The 22,919-nt window shown below is 36.3% G+C and overlaps 1 protein-coding gene across 1 annotated transcript in view; it reads right to left on the minus strand.

The window, feature by feature from the left end:
* LOC124619642 (zinc finger protein OZF-like) overlaps nucleotides 1-22,919 on the minus strand; it is a 98,091-nt gene that overhangs the window by 25,890 nt on the left and 49,282 nt on the right. The window contains exons 5-6 of the mRNA XM_047146201.1: nucleotides 19,350-19,541; nucleotides 6,518-6,697 (exon numbers count right to left, since the gene is read on the minus strand). Of these exons, the coding sequence (XP_047002157.1) occupies nucleotides 6,518-6,697; nucleotides 19,350-19,541 (372 nt within the window). The remainder of the gene's footprint in view (nucleotides 1-6,517; nucleotides 6,698-19,349; nucleotides 19,542-22,919) is intronic.

Consider the following 22,919-nt stretch of genomic DNA (forward strand, 5'->3'; position numbering starts at 1 on the left):
TAGAACTGGGCTAATGCCATGTTGGAGCACTGACCAACTTGTGTCTCATTTGTTACACATATGCACTTCATTAAAAAAAATGAAATTGGTCATCCGTATTTTATCTTTTTATTGGGATTCTTATCTGTGCTTGATTTAACATATGACAATTTTGAAGTCACTTTTAGTTTTTTTAATTTTAGCTAATCAAAGCTCTAACACAATTAATTCTCAACAGTATCACACCTATCATCTCATAGCAAAGTGTAAGTTCAGTGTGTGCACAACCAGTTTATACACTTTGGGTGAACAGCGCCAATAACTGAGAGCCAATGTTTGTGTCAAAGATTACATTGTAGCCCCCGAGAGACACCTATTGGCTCACAGCAAAGTGTAAGTACTGTGTGTGCACAATCAGTCTATACACTTTGGGTGAACAGTGCCAATAACTGAAAGCCAATGTTTGTATCAAAGATTACATTGTAGCCCCTGAGAAATTATTCATATTTTAAGGACACAGTGTTATATCACAGTAAGGAACTCAAAGCATTTAGCTCTGGAGATGAGAATGCTGGAGAACTGTAGCTCAGGTGTAGAACACTAGTTGACCAAGCACTTGATAGATATGTACCCAGTAGAACTGTCCATGATAGGAGGAACTTATCGTGGTTTACTCTCATTATAAAGAAACTTCTAAGGGAGCAGAGATTACCACATTAATAAATGTAAAACAATGCATAGGGTTAGGGATAGGAAGATATTGAATGAAAAGCATTTTATTCGTGAGACAGCAATGCATGAAGCCTTCCTGACTACCATAGCAGAATATTATTGAAGAATCTCTGAGAAAACCTAAAGAAATCCTGATTGCACAGGGTGCGGCAGAACCGACTAAGCATTTTCTATTGATTACTGCTGGGGCTGTGGTAGGGGTAGGCAGTTGCATGTGGTCTGCCTTTGTTCAGACATTGATCACATTTCAGTAGGCAACATGGTCTGGACCAGTGTACATCATGGTTTTGCCATACAAAATTATTATGAAAACAATAGATCTCTGATCACTACACAACAAGTTTTTCGGCGACAGTTCAACTTTCCATGCAACAGTGCTGCTCATAATGCAAACACATTTTGGCCCGGGGTTTGGCAGTTGGAGGAAACTGGTAGCACACTAAGAACAGATACACATGGTCAATGCAGATCCATCAGAATGACAGAAAATGTGCAATGGGTGATAACAGCAGTTCAACAATTGCCGCAACGTTCTGCTCGACGACATGCTGTTGCGTTGGGGATTTCAGACCACGGTTTGAGAAGGATTCTGCAATGGGATTTGAAGTTCCATCCTTTCAAAATAATGATTGCTCAGGAATTACACTCAGAAGACTATGCCAATCGTTGAAATCTGAGCAAATGCTTGCTCAGATCCCTCCAAATGCAGCTTTCTTCATTAGTGACGAGGCACATTTTCAACTTAGTGGGTGCTTGAATAAGCAAAACTTTTGCTGCTGGGCTGAAAATAACCCCTGAATTATTCATGAGAGACCACAACATTCTCCTGAAGTGACAGTGCAGTGTGCCATATCACAATTCGACGTGGTAGGCCCTTACTTTTTTGAGGAGGAAGGAGTGACCATGACAGTGAGTTCCACACATTATGTTTCAATGCCACAAACTTTTCTGCAGCCCAGAATGGACGGGATTGTTGAAGAACATGGACTGGGGTACTTGTGGATCCAACAGCTCGAATTTCACATGATGCTTTCAAAGAAATGTTTTCAGGACGCCTCGTCTCCTTGAGGGGTGATGTCGGGTGACCTGAGCTGTCACCAGATTTCAGCATTTGTGACTACTTTCTTTGGGAATATCTCAAGGAAAAGGTTTTCAAAAGCCACCTTCACACCCTACCAGAATTATAAGAGTGGATTATTGATAAAGTGAATGCCGTACCCCGCAATATGTATGCAAGAGCTCCTCAAAACTTCGCGGATTGTCTACAACAATGTGTTGATGCTAACGGCTGCCATATTGAGGACATTATTTTCAAAACTAAATGAATGTAAAATCCAGTCCTTCAACGAAGGAAATAGCTTACAATACGTTAGTTCATCCAGTCTTAGAGTATTGTTCATCTGTATGGGACCCTTACCAGTTGGGTCTGATTGAAGAAATTGAGAAGGTCCAAAGAAGAGCAGAAAGATTTGTAACTGGTACATTTAGCCATCGCAAGAGCATTACAAATCTCATAGAAAGTTAGAAGTGGGACACACTTGCATATATACGATGTGCTAAACAGAAGGGGCTGCTCACTAAATTCCGAAATCCAATCTTGACTGAGGATGTAGAGCATATATTATTACCACCAACTTTCAAATTGTGTAATGATCATCATTCAAAGATTAGGGAAATAAGAGCTCATACTGAGGCGCTCAGACAGTTATTTTTCCCTCCTGCTATCCGCAAGTGGAACAGAGTGGGGGGGGGGGGGGGGGGGGGGGAATTGACTTGGCGCGAATTGTGCTCTCCGCCATACACTGCTTGTTGGCTAGCGGAGTATATATGTAGATGTAGACATATATTGTACTAATTTAGAAAATAAAAACATTTTTTCTCTATACACTCAGATTTACTTTTTATTGATCATTAAAACTGCTTAGTCAGTTCTGCTGCACCCTGTTATGTAGAGGCTGTTAGAGGTGTCAAACATTCAGATACTCATGGTTGAGACAGGCAATGAAATTGAGAGAAGGTAAAGCAGAAATGATGAACTCAGTTTTTAAATATTTCTTTATAAATGAAATCCAGGGGTATTGCATTAGTGTAATTCTCACACCACAGAAAAAATGAATGATATAGATGTTAGCATCAGTGATGTTGAGAAACTGGTGTAATCTCTATCAGATTGTATACTGAATGTGAGATTGAGTTACATGCACTTTTATTTATAATCAGTTGTAGATGTCTCAAACATAAACCTCTGCCCAGTACTTAAAAGAAAATACAGTGCATATGGGTGTAGAAGTGATACAAAAAATTACCATCCAATATTCTTGACATGGATGTGTTTGTATGGGACAAAAATTAATGAAAACTATGATTCTGTCGATAAAGAAGTATCCAATACTAGGTTGTGAAGTTTACGTGAACTTAACTAAGTGAAAGAGATTGCATTGTAATATTGTTGAATTAGAGTATTGATGAAATTAAGTCAACTTGAGGTGTTTTGAGGCCATCTGCAATGATTTTTATTTCATGTATAAAGTCAGTGAACCACTTTAACTGGAAACCAAAGTCAATGTAAACAGAATTCTAATTTATCACTCACAAAATTCGTACGTAGAACAGTGATAGTAATTATGATACAGCTAATTGTAAAGACACAGGAATTATGTTACAAACAAAAACCAATCTGTATTTATAAAACTATCAATGAAAATGATTAACGTATTTATAGGAACATATATTTCACATAATTTTGTCATGAACATTGTAATATTTTAATATGCTAACTAATTTGAAAACATAGCAATGGTTTGTGAAGATAGATCCCACAACCAGTTTTGGAAAACCCAAGATTCCATAACCAGTTTTGTAAAACCCATGAAATATTAATTGTAAACTCAAATAAGTGTGAATAAAACAGTGTATAGTACAGTTTTTTTATTGTTGGAAGCTATACAGGGCAAACAATAATAAAACTGACAAACTGCAGGGACGGATTCCTGACTGGAAATGGTGGAAAAAGGTACCATGGACGTGTGTCCAGAAATGGACGGTGTGCATGCAAGTTATCCCACAACACAGTACAGAGTGCGTCGCATCAGTGTCACGACACATGTTCAAAGGGGCCTCCAGGGATAGGGATAGTAGTAATTGTCATGCAGGACACACATAATTGTACTTTGGCTTATACCATGTTGGTGGGCCACTTGGCTGGAGCTTGTGTTAGGATTTATTTCAATATCCTGTAGAACTCGGTCCTTCAAATCTGGTGTATGCACTGTCTACCACCTCCCTGCATGTTCATCTGTCTGAAAGGACCCATGATCACACAAATGCCCAAAAAGGGTTTGAAATGTTGTTTGATATGGTTGGTGTCTGTGAGGGTACTTATTTTGGTATAGCCATGCTGCCTCTCGACAGTTTCCATCTGCTTGGCCATACTCAAACACTGTCTTGGCTTATTCCCAACATGAATATGGGACCATTATGCTGCTTACAGTATGCTGCATCAGTCACATGGCCTGCAACACATGAGGAATATTCGGCATGTGGTCAGAGGGAATGTCATTCATCAGCATCATGTACTGTGAAACTGACATGTTGTCAGTTTCCATACACATGTCCATAGGACCTTTATTTCTCTATTTCAGTCTCGAATTTGTCCCTGAGGTTTGTCAGTTTTATTAATGTTCATCCTGTATAAAGAGCAGTCGCAATAGCCATGGGACTGTCAGTCCTACGTCATGTTTTGGGCACAAAACCCTTGTCAGTCTTTGGCAGTTTGTGACACAATAAGCAAGTTTTAAAGGTATTCTGACTGTTTTGTGCATGTCATTTACTTGATTAACTTGACACAAACTACCTGACCTAATGTTAAGTGGGTTCAGACATTCCAGGAGGAATAAATGCAACAAAGCTGAATTACATGCCTCTCTTAAGATTGGCAAGATCAATAAGTTAAGTATTTTAAATTTAGTCATGAAGGTTGGTTACTTTTATGTTGCAGTGTCTTATAACATATGCTGACCTCAAACATAATGAGGTGTCTTGAACAGAATGACCCCTTCCACGTTAACCAGCATGGATTCCAAAAGTATCTATTATGTGAAACCTACCTCATTCAAATAACATCCTGAAAGCCATGGATCAGGGGAGTAAAGTAGATACAGTATTTCTTGATTTCAAGAAAGCATTTGATTCAGTATGACATTTATGGTTAATACCAAATGGTTAATACCATATGGGATGTCAACCAAACTTCTTGACTGGATCAAAGATATTTTGGTAGGAAGGATGCAGAATGTTATCTTGGATGGAGAATCATTTACAGATGTAGAAGTAACTTCGGAAGTCCCCAGAGGAGTGTGTTTTGAACCCTTACTTTCATGTTATATACAAATGATCTTGCTCACGATATTGATAGTAACCTCAGATGTTTCACTGTTGATGCAGTTATCTATAATGAAATATTATTTGAGAAAAGCTTCACACATTTTCAGTCAGTTATTGATAAGATTTCAAAGTAATGCAGAGACTGGCTACTTGGTTTCAATGTTGAAAAATGCAAATTTGTGCACTTTACTAAATGAAAAATCATATGGCTTCAGTATCCATTAGTCCCAGTTGCAATCAGTCATCACATACAAATACCTGAGTGTAACACTTTTTAGGGACATGAAATTGAATGACCACATAGGCTCAGGTGAGGGTAAAGGAGATAGCAGACTTTGGTTTGCTGGTAGAATAATGGGGAAATGAAATCAAACTACAAAACATGTGACCCATCCTAGAATACTGCTCAAATGTGTATAACATATACCAAATAGGACTAACAGGGGTATTGAGTGTATACAGAGAAGGGCACCATGAATTGTCACACATTTTTTTGATCCATTGGAGAGTGTCACAGAGATGCTGCAGACATTAAACTGTCAAATGCTGGAAGATAAATGCAAGCTAACCTGGGAAAGCCTACTTTCAAACTTTCAAGACAGGGCTTTAAATGATGACCCTAGAAATATACTATACACCCCATGTATTGGTCTCATTGAGATTGAGAGACAAGATTAGATTAATTATGACACACACAGAGGCATTTACACAGTCATTCTTCCCACACTTCAAATGTGAATGGAATTGGAAGAGGCCATAACAACTGGTACAATGGGAATTACCCTCTGCCAGACACATCACAGAGGTTTGTACGGTATGGATGTAGATGTAGATGCAATTGCAAGAAGTATTGGCACAATATTATTGTCTCACATCCATTCCTAACAGAACAATTTAGGTGAGGTATGTTCAATAAAACAACGGTCTAAGGTGTTTTCCATTTGATTCAATTTCAGGATTTTCTTTCTCAAAAATATTAGAAAGTTCCTGAAATGATTATTTACTAGGAGACTGTGCTGCTGTTACTACCAAAATTTCTAACATACTTTCGTTTTTACAACAGCAACATGTCTCTTTAAAGAAGACTTCAAAATAAAATAGATTGTATGCTCCTGCACTGTATGAATAAGAGACAATGTAGTATATTAATCATATGCTCCTCTTGATGGTAAGTATACAGCTATTAATAGTACTGTGTACCTTGTTAAACATAAGACAAGTCAATGTAGAATCCTTTTTGTGGATGCTAGCACTACACGTGACAAGTGTAAACTGCAAAGGTGATGTTCATGATTATTTTTATAACACCATTACTTTATATTCATGTAAAGCTTTAAGAGAACAGCTGTCTCCAATTAGTGCAGCATTGACATTATGATCTGCATTACTTGAAGTGTGTATGAAACATGTCATACATAATTACCTGAAGAGCTTCCCGACGACGGAATGGTTTGTGACATATGTTGCATGTGAAAGGCCTTGAGTCTGTGTGGATCCAGGTGTGTTGGCGTAAATTAGCTGAGCAACGAAAGCCAACTCCACATTGGCCACATCTGTAAGGTCGCTCACCAGTATGAATCCTTTCATGAGATTCTTTGCCGACCTGCCAAGGTAAGTGCAAAATGTTACTGCTTAACAGAATAATTTCTGTGGTTCTAAATAATTCTGGGAATAAATAATGACTTATTAACCATGAGAAGGAGAATATACTTGAAAATATTATAATTATCTATTACAGAGACTATCTCCAAAGTGAAAGTACATTCATACACTATCTGATCAAAAGTATCTGGACAATCCTATGTAATGTGGAATTGATCACTAAATGTCACCAGAGCCTGATCTATCAATATAAAAGGAGGCAAAATGCATTGGGTTGTCAGCAAAGAAGCAGTACCAGCAGAATGGGGTGCCCAGCAGAGCTCAGTGACTTTGAACATAGACTATCATTGGACATCACTGGAGTAACAGATCCATTATAAACATTTCAACCCTGCCCAAGATGACTGTTGGTGATGTAATAGTGAAGTGGAAAAGCAAAGCATTAACCATCAATAAAACATGATCAGGCAGATCTCGTGTACTGATGGACGGAGACTGTTGAGCAGTGCAGGGGGTGGTTCTCAAAAATCACACGAGATCAGTGAAAGAACCACTCATGAATTCCAGAATGCCATCGGCAGCCAAACTAGTGCAATGGCTAAGTGTAGGGAGTTAAAAAGAATGGGGTATCATAGTCAAGAAACTCCTCATAAGCTGCACATTTCTGTAGTCAGTGCTAAGCAAGAATTGAGGTAGTGTGAAGAGGGAAGTCATTGGGTGGTGGATGATTGGAAATGAGTGATGAATTCTGCTAGAACCTGTGATAATCCAATAGAAGGCTTGGGGTTTGGAGAATGCTTGGAGAATGTTACCTTCCATCCTGTGTGGTGCCAAAATTGAAATATGAGGAAGGTGGTGTTACAATATGGTAGTGCTTTTCATGTTAGGATGTGGTCACCTCAGTATGCTTAAGAAAATGCTAGATTCAGAAGGATATAAACAATTTGACTGTGTTGCATACTGTGTGTAGATCAGGAGCAGTCAGGAGATAGTGACTGATTGTATCAGCATGATAATGTACCCTGCCACAGGGCAGAATCTGTGAGGCAATGGTTTGTGGAAAATAACATTCCTGAAATGTGCTGACCTGCCTACTGTCCTGAATGAACCTAATACAACACCTCTGGGATGTGTTAGAGTGCCAATTTCGCTCCAGATTCCAGAACCAACATCACTACCATCTCTATTTTCAGATCTTGAAGAATCGGCTGCTATTCCTCCACACACATTCAGACACCTCATTGCAGATGTCGCCTTCAGACTTCATGCCATCATAAGAGCAAAGGTTGGACACACTCCATATTAATGTCTGAAAGTATCCATATACTTTTGATCAGATAGTGTATAGTGGTAGAAAAAATTATACCATCATACAGTAGCAGTCACAGGCACAAAACAACTCAAATGTATTCCATATTTCAGAACCAGGACTATCAGAGTACGATACATTAGAGACAAACCAGTGGAAGTTAATTAAATGTGCCAATGCCTAAGCAAGAAATGTATCCTGCACCCTGGGTCAAGAAAAACACAGGTTGAGAGACAAGTCAGCAACTAAATTAAAGGAGCAGACAAAATTGGGAAAGAACTATCGTTGTTGTTGCTCTTGTAATCTTCAATTTGAAGCCCAGTTTGATGCAGCACTCCATGCTACTCCTCCTGCACAGGTCTCTTCATATCTGAATGGCAAATGCAATTTATATCCATCTGAATCTGCTTACTCCTTTCATCTCTTCAGCTCCATCTACAATTTTTATCACCCACAACTCCTTTCAGTATTAAACTGGTGATTCATTGATGTCTCAGAATTTTCCCTATCAACTAATCCCTTCTTTCAGTCAAGGTGTGCCACAAATTTCTTGCCTCACCAGTCTGATCCAGAAACTCCTCATTAGTTGTGTGATCTATCCATCTAATCTTCTGCATTTTTCTGTAGCACCAAATTTCAAAGGCTTCTATTCTCTTCTTGAATTAACTGCTTATTATCAACATTTTACACCCATACAAGGCTAATCTCCAGACAGATACCTTCAGAAAAGATTTCCTAATACTTGCATTTATATTTAATGTTTCAAATTTCTCTTGTTGAGAAATGATTTTCTTACAATTGTCTGTCTACATTTTATATACTCTGCACTTCATCCATCATCAGTCATCTTACTGCCAACATAGCAAAGCTAATATACTATTCTTAATGTCTCATTTCCTAATCTAATTAACTCAGCATCACCTAATTGAATCCAGCTACATTCCATTTTCATTGTTTTGTTGTTATTGACATTCATCTTAAATCCTCCTTTCAAGACACTGTCCATTCTGTTCATCTGCCCTTTCAGGCCCTTTGCTGTCTCTGACATAATTACAATGTCACTGGGAGATCTCAAAGTTATTATGTCTTCTCCATGAACTTTAATCCATTATTCAAATTTTCTTTGGTTTCCTTTACTGCTTGTTCAGTGTACAGACTGAATAAAATCAGGGATGGCTACAGCTCTTTCTCACTGCTCTTTCAACCACTTCTTCCTTTTTGTGCTCTATGACTCTTACAACTGCTGTTTGGTTTCTGTACAATTTGTAAATAACATTTTGCCCCTGCTACTTTATGAATTCCAAATAGTTTATTCCAGTCAAAGGCTTCCTCTAAGTTTACAGACATGATAAACATAGGTCTGCCTTTCTTTGACCTATCTTTTAAGATAAGTCATAAAATCAGCATTTCCTCAAATTTTCATATATTTTTCTAGAGCCCAAACTGATCTTCACTGAAGCCAACTTCTATCAGTTCTCCATTCTTCTATAAATGATTCCTGTTAGTATTTTGCAACCAAAACTTATTAAATTGGTAGTTCAGTAATTCTCACATGTCAGCACCTATTTTCTTTGGGATTGGAATTATTGCATTCTTTTAGTGTGTAATGGGAAAAAATAATGAAAATTGAATTAAAACCAGATCCAAAATAAAAATAAATAAACTGATAATGATGGTTGTGATCATTAGCGACTATGTTAAGGGTGATGAATAGTGGACTCAAAGAAATGAAAAGAAGCAGATAATGCTAGTTGTGTACTAAGAATCAAGCTAATACCAAAGAAAAATTTATTATCTGTAAAATTTTGAAGTGCATGGTTTTGCAGACATTGGAATTAAGACTAAAAGCTACCACATGAAATGGGAGGAGATCAATAAGTAAGTTAGGTCACATTTCAGGGCATGAGTTCAGAAAACTATATTTCTCATTGAGATGTTGGTGGATGTATTTCGCATTAGCTTAGTATTATGCCACAATGATACACATCTTTGTAGTACTGATAGTAGTTGCTATTTGTAATACCTGCTGAAATGGAGTGTAAATATGTTTTGTGTAATTGTACGAAGTGGAAAGACAGTAGAGAATAAGTGTACATTCATGTAGCAAAGTAGTATTAGGACAGATACAGTCATCACAATTTCATAGGCTGTAGAGGAGGGATTGTTTCACATGGAAACAATGTCAACATTTAAAAAAACAAGTACATTATTATTTTGGTGGGACACTTATTGGAGAAATGTTCAGCAACAAATAGATTTTACACACTGATGATGACAGTTAATTACACAATATCCTGTCATGTTGCAATACCAATGAATATGTATCATACTTCAGCACACAGGTGGTTTGAATTTTGATTAGAATGAGAATCTCTGAATTCATAATGCCTCACACATGCACAAAAAATATTTTTCCAAGTAGTTCTTTCATGAGATTTTATTAAATATTATGATGAGAGAAAACAGAAAAAGCAATTTTTGTAAGTACTTTTTGTCTGTTCAAGGTGCAGAAGGAAACCTTATTGTTTGGTATTTAATCTCATTATAAGTAATGATGGGAACTTTTATCTTTCATTTATTTATGATTTAGCTTTTGTGCCTGTTTATTACTTTGATAAACAGGTAGTCCTCATTGCACAATCATTGGAATTTTGAGCAGGACAGATGCAAAACAAACCCATATCAACCAAACTGTCAAATTGTGAGTCTGAATGTGCCATTGTGCTATCATCTGTTAGTGTATGTATTAGATTAAAGAAGGGAGAACTGAGGGAGTTATTTACTGAGGACAAAAAACTAATTTAAATCATTAACAGGAAGATAGAAAGAGATTTTATTTCATGTTGACTGAAACAAGATTTGAATGCATCCCCACCAAAGTATTTGTACGCAATTCTATCCCTATAAAATAATCAAACCAGAAATCCCAGACTGAAATTTTCATTCCACAGCAGAGTTTGTGCTGGCATGAAACTTCCTGGCAGAACAAAAATAGGTGCCGGACTGAAACTTGAACTCGGGACCTTTGCCTTCCTTGGGCAAGTGCACTACCGACTGACCTACCCAAGTATGACTCAGGAGTTGGCGTCACAGCTCTACTTCTGCCAATTTGGAAGTTAGGAGATGAGTTAATAGTGGAAGTAGACCTGTAAGGGAGAGTTGTGACTCATGCTTTGATAGCTCAGTCAGCTGAGTACTTGCCTTCAAAAGGCAAAGATCCCAAGTTTGAGTCTTAGTCTGGCACGCAATTTTGATATGCCAGGAAGTTTCAAACCAGAAATTAATTAATGATGTAGGTCATTATAATTTTCCAAACTTTGGATAACTTGAGAGAAGAAAAAGTCTGTGTCAGCTTAGATCAAGTACATAGAGTTTATTCTTTCTTTCTCCTTTATTTCCTTCTCTTTCTTTACCTTTATTTTATATCTTCACATTTTTCTGTCCCTCTCTTTTGAGTTTTTCCACTCTCACTTTTCCCATTTTCACTTAGTTCTTAATTGCACTGCTCATACCAGTTCTAATTTCAATACCTCTTATTGCAGTTTCAGTTCTCGTTCTGTCCTTTTGTCCTCTGTCTTTCTCTGGATTGAAAATGGTACTGTTCCTAGCACTGTAATACTTTTGTCTTCATACTCCCTCTGACCCTTTCACTTCATCTTTGTCTTCTGTTGTCATTTGAGTGGGTTGGCCCCTCTGAGTGTGGGATTTGAGTCCAAGGACTGTAGATATATGTAGATTACACACACTCATATCTATGCTGTGTTAAGGTATTAACCAACATTTAAGTCACATGGCAGAAGGCAAGATGCTGAGTTTATACCATTAAGTACTATACAAAGTGGGCCCAGCAGTTACAATTTTCTCATTTGTAGCTGAAATTAAACGTCAATTTTAGTAACACAGTGAGTTGTTGTATTACTATTATGCTATGTTTTTCTCCACGAACCTACTATTCTGTCATATTAGGAGGAGAGATGATACTCCTACGTGGTGCATCCCAGGTGGCGGATAGGGAAGTCCTCACCGATTTTCCGGCAGACTTGAGTGAAATAAAATAGCTCTCGTGGACCAAACACACCCTCTGCGGTTAACAACTGTAGTTGTAAATCGGAGCTTGCTCCAACTAAGGTTGACAACCTTCAAAAGTCAAAAATGGAAAGGTCTTTTAGGAAAAAAATTCCACAGTCCTGCTCAAAAAGGCAGGAAAAGGCTACATCAGATTCGGTGGGTAGTCAACTAAAAGACAGCAATGAATTGGAGCATTTGCAACCATCAAAATGCACACTAAAACACAAAAGAAGATTAAATATGAGCAAATAAATTATATAGCAACACACAACATAAACTCACTACTTCAGACCAGAAAACTCAAGGAGCTCACAGATGAACTAAATAAATAAAAAATTTTAATAACAGGGATCCAAGAAATGAGAAACACCACAGAGGATCCATTCGAATCACAAGGATACAGAAATTATAATGGGAAACCAGGACCGAGGGCAATGAAGCAATGTTCCCAGTTTGGAACAGGGTTTTTAGTAAACATAAAAATAATAGATTTAGTGACGGATTTCCAAGCAATATCGCCAAGAATTGCGACTCTAAGCTTTAAAACAATGAATAAAACCTATACAATAATAAATGCTCATGCCTCAACAAATGAAAAAAATTGTCTAACAAAAACAAAGGAAGAGGTAAATAAATTTTGGGACCTTCTAGAACAAACTGTGAACTGAGTAAATAAAAAATTGGGAGATTTCAATGCTCAGTTGGGAAAAGAAAGGAAATATAAAGATATAATTGGAAAATGGAGTCCACATAAATTTACGAACAAAAATGGCCAAAGACTTGTAGAACTCTGCAGAGAACACAACCTTATATCTAAATCAACATACTTTAAGAGGAAGCCAACTAAACTTACAACATGGAAACATCAAGACTGGAGGAAGGGGGAGTGGCAGCTAGACCATGTCTGTATGGACAAAAATCCACACTGTTAAAGTACTGAGAGGAGTAGACACAGGCTCAGACCATTATATGGTTAAAATTAAAATCACATTCACTCCATTAAAGAAGAGGACCAGAAAAACTAATAAAATAAAAAGGACGTTTGACCCACATCAGCTAATTAAAAATAATAAAAACCAACAAATAACACAAACCATCAAATTAACAGATGATCTAGAACAACTAGTGCCTAATCTTAAAAAAGAAGCAGAGAATCTAGCTCCCTTGAACCCACGAAGGAAACATGCATGGTGGACATCAGAATGTGACAAATTCCATGAAGATAGACACCAAGCATGGTTAAAGTTTCAAACACATAAAACTGAAGAAAATGCCATCAACCTAAAAAATGAAAGAAAAAAATTCACACAAAATATTAGAAGAATCAAGAGAGGATTCCATAAAGATATTATAAACTCTATAGAAGGTAATTATCATAAAACCAACTCCAGGAACTACTATAAAATCTTTGGGAAACAACTACAACCATATGAGTCCCCTACACTTATACTAGACCCTCCAACTTTCCAAGAAGTAGAAAAAATTCTTAAAGAACAAAAAAATTATAAGGCGTGTGGAGAAGATCAGGTTTTTGTTGATATGTGGAAATATGCAAGTGACACATTCAAGACCTCCTTACACATGGCGCTAACAAAAATTTGGGTTACAGAACGATTCCCCGAACATTGGACCACAGCTATCATCCACCCACTACACAAAAAGGGAGATAAGAGCATCCCAGACAACTACAGAGGAATCTCTCTCCTAGATTGCACATACAAAATTCTATCCAAGATCCTATATGAAAGAATCAAGGAGCAATTAGAACAGGCGTTAGGGGAATATCAGGGATGTTTCAGACCATGGAGAAGCTGTGCAGAGCAGATAATTAGTTTAAAATTGATTATGGCATACTACAAGAAATGGAACAAACTTCTGGCAATAACATTTGTAGATTTTAAGAAGGCATATGACTGTCTCCACAGACCTTCAGTATTAAAAATTTTAAGAAATCTAGGACTCTATCCAAAACTAATTAAAATAATACAACTCACTCTAACCAACACCAAATCAAAAGTGAAGTTTAGAGGAGAAATTTCGGAACCATTCCTCATAAAAACAGGCTTAAGACAAGGTGACTGCCTATCACCATTACTGTTCAACTGTGCACTGGAACACATAATGAGAGAATGGTACAAGGACAATCCAAAGATGATAGGAATTGGAAGTGCAAAAGATGATATTAGCTTAAACTGCTTGGATTTGCTGATGATCTTGCTCTCCTAGCCAGCACCATTCAAGAAGCCAGGAAACAAGTGAAATCACTACAAGAAATAACAGAGAAAGTAGGCCTTAGGATATCATTTGAGAAAATGGAGATTATGCTAACTGATCCAGCACTTGCAAACAAAATTACAATATGAGAACAGGAAATCAAAATTGTTGATAAATTTAAATATTTAGGCAAAATAATAACATACAATCTAAATGAGAAGCCATCATGGCAGAAGAGAATAAAAAAACTGAACTACGCAAACTACATTACCAAAACTACATACAACAAAACAAGCCTATCTATTGATGCAAAATTAAAACACTATAAAAAGTTACACAACCAGAAATAACATATGCAGCTGAAACTATATTCAAAACAACTAATACAGCAGAAATTGACAGAATACTAAAAATAGAAAGAAGAATAATTAGGACATGTATAAATAAACAGTATAAAATAAATGGACATTGGAGAATAGCATCAAATGAAACAGTATATAAGAAAATAGAACCCGTCATGAACAGGATCAGGAAGAAACGCATCTCATTCTTTGGACATCTGATGAGAACTCCAGAAAACAGAATTAGTAAAAAAATAATACAAAAATTGTGGAACAGCAAGAGCGACATTAAATGGATCACAGAAATTAAGGAAGATATAAAAGAACTCCAAATTACAGTAGATGACCTAAAAAACAAGACAGAGAAAACCAGAATACTGCTAGACCCACAAACCAGACTACAAATGAAAATCAATAAAAGGAGTACAGGAAGAGTGGTCTCAGATGAAGAAAGAAAGAAAATATCTGAAAGAATGAAGAAATATTGGGCAGACAGAAGAGCAAAACACCTTTCATATAAGAATAGACTCTAATAATTATATTACCTAAATATGATTTTAAGTTATTGTTGAGCCAAATTGTATCCCTGTGTAACAACTCATTTAAAACTTTGTATTTTTGACTAGAGTGGTCCAATGAAGGCCATAAAATAAATAATAATAGTAATAATAATAATAATAATAATAATAATAATAAATGCTCTGACTTTTCTTTCTTTTTTTTCTTTCTGAAATTCCAAATTTTAATGAGATTATTATTGTTTTTACATTTCGTCAGGTGAAAGGGTAGTGGATAGTTTGAATCATTCTACAGACAGTTCTTTCTTTTACAAATGACAGAATTACAGCCTGTCAGTGAATTCCTACTTTTATTTACTATGAAGAATTTCGTTTATCACTTCTACTTGAGTAGAAGACCAAATATCAGTTTGGCAGGAAGCATCAAGTAGTTTTGTGACAATTATTTGGTATATTTAAAGTGATTTTGTTTCCTTTTACAAGAAATGACATCTGTTTCTATCCATAATGTCTGGTATTTGCACAAAATGAGACTGCATGTTTCATAAGTTTTGCTTAATACAATAGACCTACAGATAGCACATCAGTATCAAGACTAAAAGTTTAATATATCAGAAAACACTGATTAGAGAGAACACCCTTGTAGCGATTTGGATATTAAAATTGTCATCTCAAAATCTCAGTGTGGTTTTATGAGGTAGATATAGCTTAAGTCATTTCAGAAAAGAAAAATCACTTTACCTGTGGAATGAATGTTAATTCTGCTCACATGTCTTTCGGTGTAATCAAAAGCTGCACAATATTTCACCATTGTAATAAACCTTTTGTAAAGGTAAATACCCCTGTTAGGATCAAAATAAATTGAACAGTATTCCAGAAGTTGCCTGCAAATAGATGCTGTCACTAGGTTGCTGATCAAGATGCTAGTTTCAGTGTAATGACATAATGCATTGTTTATTTTGTTTATTGCCTAAGAACCCGCCTATCCTTTATAATCCCCCAATCCTATCCCTCTTTCCTCCATGATGAAGGAACTAACAGTTAGAAATGCACAGGATTGCCAACAGGAGTGTTACGAAACAGTATTCCCAATTAGGAACAGAGCTCATAATGAATGTAAGAATAATAGATTTACCCAAACTATTTTCACAAAAAATTGCAACTTTAACTTTATAAACAACAACAAAAATTACTCTGTCACAAATGTCATACCTCCATTAATGAAGAAAGTGTTTAGCAAGAAAATTTTTTTAATGGAGGCCAAGAAAGAAGGGGCAAGTTTTAGGCTATGTAGATGTAGACATGGAAACATGTCAGTAAGAACAGCCAAACCTCATTGAACTCTGCAGACAGCACAATCTCATCTTTAAATTCACATTTTTCAAAAGGAGCCCAAACAAATTTAAAGCTTGGAAATATCCTGACTGGAGAAAATGAGAATGGAAACTGAGTTATGTATGCGTGGACATATCCTTTCACAGATAAAACTACAATGTTAAAATAGTAAGAGGAATAGACATAGGCCCATAAAGCTACACAGTCAATTTCAAAATTAAATTCACATTTCTAAAGAAGAAAAAACCAAATATCAAAAAAGAAAAGAGGAATTACAGCCCATACAAATTAATCAGAAATGACAATTTTCTATAAATTACAAAATTAATGATCAGTTTAGAAGAACTGACTTCAGTCATCAAACAAAAAGCTGAAAAATTAGTCCTATTAAACATATATAAAAAACATGCCTGGTGGACTGAAGATTTTGATGAAGTTCATAATGAAGGACGTCAGGCATTATTAAAACCTTAAACTGACAAAACAGAAGAAATATAGCTTGTCTACAGTGACAAATACACAACCTCCACTTGCCATTAGCCTATCCTTTTGATACACACTTAGATTAACTTCAAAAACCTCATTGTTAACAGTTTTGCATTTTCATCAGCTACCTGTACCTAGTATTATGTGAGCTCTATTGTTTTTTACATGCACATCAAACTGGCTCTTTGTTAAAAATGTTTTGGTAGTTAATCAGTAGGGATATAATACTCTTGCCTGTAGGGCACATTTCTTTTTAGCTTACACTGACACTGATGGATCTCCTACAGCTATCGTTATTTGGATTGGATGGAGAGTTGCCTAATCGAAAGAACCGTCTTTTGGACTGCAATTACAAGATTTTTCCTACGATTTTATATGGTAGGATTAAAACATCAACTAGAACAAAATGTTGGTGAACACCAGTAAAGCTTCAGACCAAAGACAAACTGCACAGAACAAATAATCACTTTAAAATTAGTAATGGAATACTGCAGGAATGAAACAAGCTTCTTGCAATAAACTTTATACATATTTGTGTGAATACATGTGACTGCATTGATTCACCTTCAATACTAAGATTCTTAACAAATTTCGATATCCACTCAAAATTAGTCATGTCAGGAGAAGTTACCATAACCAACACAAAATAGAAGTCAGATTCAAAAAAGAATTTTCTGAGCAGTTCCCTGTAAAAACAGCTTAATGACCATTTGTTCAATGTTGTTCAGCTGTGTGTTGGAACATGGAATATACAATGATACAACCCTAAGAAATCATGATTGGAAATAGCCTCAAATTCACCTATTAAAGCCACATAATCTACAGTGCATGTGAGCAACATGAGATTTTCAATATCTTTTCACTCTCTTATGACACTGGGTTAGACTGCTATTTTATTAGCATCACTTATTTAAACTTTCCTTTTGAGGGTAATGGGAGAAAACAGCTAAGAGGAATAGACAGTAATAGTACAGTCAATATATAAAGAAAATAATCAGAACATGCATAAACAAAAATTACCAACAAAATAAACACTGGAGACTATTTTCTAATAGAACAGCACACAACAAAATGGATGTGATTATGATTGTTATTAGGGATAAATGCAACTAGAACGTCATGAAACAGAATTATCATGAGAATAGTAGAGAAATTGTGGAACAGTTAAGAGAAACAGATGGATTATCAAAATCTTTGGGAGATATTAGGTAACTAAAAATTAAAATTGAAGGTTTGAGAAACAAAACAAATGAAATCAACAGAGTCAAAGAAAAACAAATCAGATTAAAAACACACATCAACAAACTAATGGCGGAAAGAGTGGTTTCAAATGAGGAAATAAAGCTGATATGAGAGAGAATGAAGAAGTACTGCTGTACTGAACCAAAGGAAAACTGGAAAACCGTTTTCATAAAATTGACTGAAGTAGTGCAATGGAGACCAAAAAATACAAGTAAATAAATAAATAAACAAAATCTCAAATTAAGAAATAGAAAGAAAAGCTGAATAAAGTTTAGAAAATCAAGAAAAGGCAAACTAATGTTGCTTACTGCTGTAAAACAACAAACACATTCTGAAGAATAATGATAATGCTTCTGTGACATCACTGTGCTACTCTATGTATTGGGATATTAAATCTCACAGATTTTCTGCCATGATTCAGCTATCTTTATCATAAATTTGGCTTGAAGAGATCTTTATTAAGTAGTTTAGGTCAAAGGACACAAGTGGAATGGGAGTTACCTGTGCAATATTGGTGAACAGTTTATTTGAAATCAGCCTCAGAACATGAGATCTGTACTTATGAGCAGTGGCTGCCAGTCTGTTCTAAGACTATATCAAAGTATCTCTATCTATCCATTACTTGCAGAGTTATAAAATTTGTAGAATGGAGCACATAGCAGTATCATTGTCCATACTTCCAACTTTCTCAAAAGGGAAATTAGAATGCCCTCTTCCTATCATAAGCCTTAAAAAGTTCATGAAAAACAATAAATACATGTCTGTCAACAGGCAGATTAATGCTCTACCTGTAACACAGTGTTGTTATGATGTTTAAATTACTATTCTGAATGACTATATTCCTTATGAAAAGATAAAGGCTCATAACTTCTTATTTTACGCTTTAACTGATTTTTCACATTTGCTTTAGTGAATTTTTTTTTCTATGATAAATGGTATTAATTTTTTTCCCATTGATAAACTCTGTAGTTACAGTATTCATCTCACAAGTGACCCTTGTGAACTAGAATTTTCTTTATTGTGTTTCCTCTGATGTCCATATTCCCCTTGATTTAAGGCAGGTATTATGCGTCACTGTTTTCACTGTGTTCACTTTAGTAATAGTTGCATTTCTCCATGTTAATTCTTAAGTGTATTTACCTTTGAGTTGAATCCTTTTCCACAAAAGCGACAAATATGAGGACGTTCACCAGTGTGTAGTCGCATATGATAAGTAAGTGCTGGTTTCTGAGTAAAACGTTTGTGGCACACTCCACATTCAAAAGGCTTTTCTCCTGTGTGAACACGGGTGTGCAGAGCCAGAGACAATTTTGAAGACAAAAGCTTGTCACACTGTATTAAAATACATAATAATGATAGTCTTTGCAAAATGAAGTCTTTCATTATATAAAATGTAAAAAGTAAGTGTAAATTGAATACACTACAGCATAAGCAAAACAGATTTTGAAAATTTCAAAAAATATTACTTTTTAATGGCTGTTGAATCAGACAAGTATTGAAGACACTTAATACATAGTCAGAATAAATTCAAATGACCATAAACATAAAGAACTATATAAAAATATCAGAATAAGTTGTGTATGTGAGTTTACACATTCATCTAAGGCAAGTCTACTCATAATGCCTACGTCTGTCTGTGAATCATTAGATACATATATGGTTGTTTCATAGGAAGATTTAGTTCAAACAATTAAATTGTAAGAATATGTATCTAATTTTAATTTGCTAAGACTATGTATTACTTCAACTTTTCATTGACTTGTACAGTATAAATTGTATAATTTGTGCTGTATGATTTAACTGGACTGATAACAAATCAATTAATCAACCCTGTCATTGGATTTCTTCATAACAGAGAAAAGTGAAGTATACTTATATCATTAAAGAAATGCATGAAGTCCAATACCAAAATAACCATAATAATTCACAGTAAAAATGCCAACTGCAGTGAAAATATGTTGATTATTAGTTCATGTGTAAGGAAAATACAATGAAATGCCAAAGGAACTGGAATAAACATGCATATTCAAATACAGAGACATGTAAACAGGCAGGATATGGCACTGTGGTCAGCAACACCTATATAAGACAACAGGTGTCTGGCGCAGTTATTAGATCGGTTACTGCTGCTACAGTGGCAGGTTATCAAGATTTAAGTGAGTTTGAATGTGGTGTTGTAATCATCACATGAACAATGGGACACAGTACCTCTGAGGCAGAGATGAAGTGGGGATTTCCCCATGCGACCATTTCATGAGTGTACCATAAATATCAGGAATCCAGTAAAACATCAAATCCCCAATATCGCTGTGGCTGGAAAAAGATCCTGAAAGAATGAGCCCACAATGATTGAAAAGAACCGTTCGGCATGACAGAAGTGCAACCCTTCCACAAATTGCTGCAGATTTTAATGCTGGACTGTCGACATGTGTCAGCGTGCGAACCATTCAATGGAAGATCATTGATATGGGCTTTCAGAGCCAAAGGCCCACTTGAGTACCCTTGATGACTACATGACACAAAGGTTTACACCTTGCATGGGCCCATCAACCCCGACATTGGACTGTTGATGACTGGAAACATGTTGTTTGCTTGGACAAGTCTTGTTTCAAATTGTATTGAGCAGATGGAGGTGTATGGGTATTGAGACAACCTCATGAATCCATGGACCCTGCTTGTCAGCAGGGCACTGTTCAAGCTGATGAAAGCTCTGTAATGGTGTCGGACATGTGCAGTTGGAGTGATATGGGACCCCTGATATGTCCAGATACAACTTTAACAGGTGACACATACATAAGCATCCTGTCTGATCACATGCATCCACTCATGTCCATTGTGCATTCCGACAGACTTGGGCAATTCAAGCAGGACAATGTGACACCCCATATGTCCAGAATTGCTATAGAGTGGCTCCAGAAACACTCTTCTGACTTTAGACTATAAATGCTTCTGCTGGCCATCAAACTCTCCAGACATGAACATTATTGAGCATATCAGGTACACCTTGCAACATGCTGCTTAGAAGAGATCTCCACCCCCTCATACTCTTACGGAATTATGACAGCTCTGCAGGATTCATGGTGTCAGTTCCCTCCAGCACCACTTTAGATATTAGTCGAATCCATGCCATGTCATGTTGCAGCACTTCTGTGTGCTCGTCGGGGCCCTACATGATATTAGGCTGGCGTACCAGTTTCTTTGGCTCTTCAGAGTAACTTTCAATATGAAACAGTGATCTAATACAAGTAGAAAAGGAGGACATATTACTGTAAAGAAGTGAACACAACAAACAAAAAGTGACACAAACAACAGATCTGAACTACTTTAGATTAAGTAAGAAAGACACTACAGATTTCTTTCAAGAAAGGCACAGTAATACCACAATGAAATGCTAACAGCAGACAAGATTCAGAACCCTGAGGATTTGAAAATCAAAGAAAGGGCTGTTGACATGTCACAGATAAGGTAATTACAAATTGAAACAGGAGAATATATGAGAGAAATACAGGCAGTAACAGGGCAATATTAAAGAAGAAACAAAGTGTGGAGGAGGAGCAGCCCCCCTTTTAGAAAAATAAAGCTAATATAAGAAAATATGTAAGATACCAAAAACACAAATTATAAATTAAAAATCATAGCAGAAATGTGAAAGAAGAGTGGAGAAGCAAAAGGAAGTAGACAATGGGCCTTTGGCACAACTTAAAGACAGGATCTCTTAGTTTGCAGAGAAAGGCAGCAACTTCTTAGTCTTTGTCCTAGAATTATCTCTAATCAGGTACCTGACTGGAAATTATAAACACAAAATCTTTCTCATAGTAATGTCCTAGGCCTTTCAAACAACAAGAATTGTACTTTTAAAATATCCATGTCATTTGGTGTCTATTAAATGTAATCATGGTGGCTGCACCATGAACCCTTATCAAAAAATCATGAGGTCCCACATTTTGGTACTTCTTGTCAAAAAATACTGCTGAATTACATATTATTCACTTATTGATTCACAAGTTGGAAGATCTTTGCTCAGAGGAAGATCTTTGCTTCCTTGACTCTACATGCGTTGCAGCACCCAAGTGATGGTTACCATCTCTGAAGTAAACACAATGGTACACTACTGGTCATTAAAACTCTAAAATGCAAGGCAGCATCCAACAACATTAAATCAGCAGGAAGTGTACTGCATGCTTGGATATGCAAATGAACAGCATTTCAGCACTATCAACCAAAGTAAGTAGGAGTAATGCCTTCTATATTATGTATTTAAGGAAAGATTAGATGGTATGTTAAAGTTTGTAGTTTGTGAGGAGACTGTGTTATGTCTCATATAAAAGTAGAAATGGCCAGCAGGATATTTTGAAACTTGGCAGCAGCAGGATTGTGGCCTATTGAAGTGTAGTTTATTTTTCTCCAATATTCTGCTCTCTTTGGTAAGGACCCGATGATTCCCGTGCTAACACAGAATCAGTGATTTCAAGATTCCATATTCATCACCATGTGGGATCTCAATGGCACCATGCCTCTGGATCAAAGGGAGCATTGTTCACTCAACCATGCAGGACTATACAAAAACATAGACTGTCAGCACGGTAACCATTGTTCCAGCTGCCCTTAACACAGCAGCAGAGAGAGGCACATCAGTAGAGGTGCACCTAACGTCAATAATGCACTCAGGAGAAGCATCACATCATCTTCTCACATGAGTTCCAGTTCTCT

The sequence above is a fragment of the Schistocerca americana genome, chromosome 1, assembly GCF_021461395.2.
Source record: "Schistocerca americana isolate TAMUIC-IGC-003095 chromosome 1, iqSchAmer2.1, whole genome shotgun sequence".
Classification (NCBI taxonomy): Eukaryota; Metazoa; Arthropoda; class Insecta; order Orthoptera; family Acrididae; genus Schistocerca; species Schistocerca americana.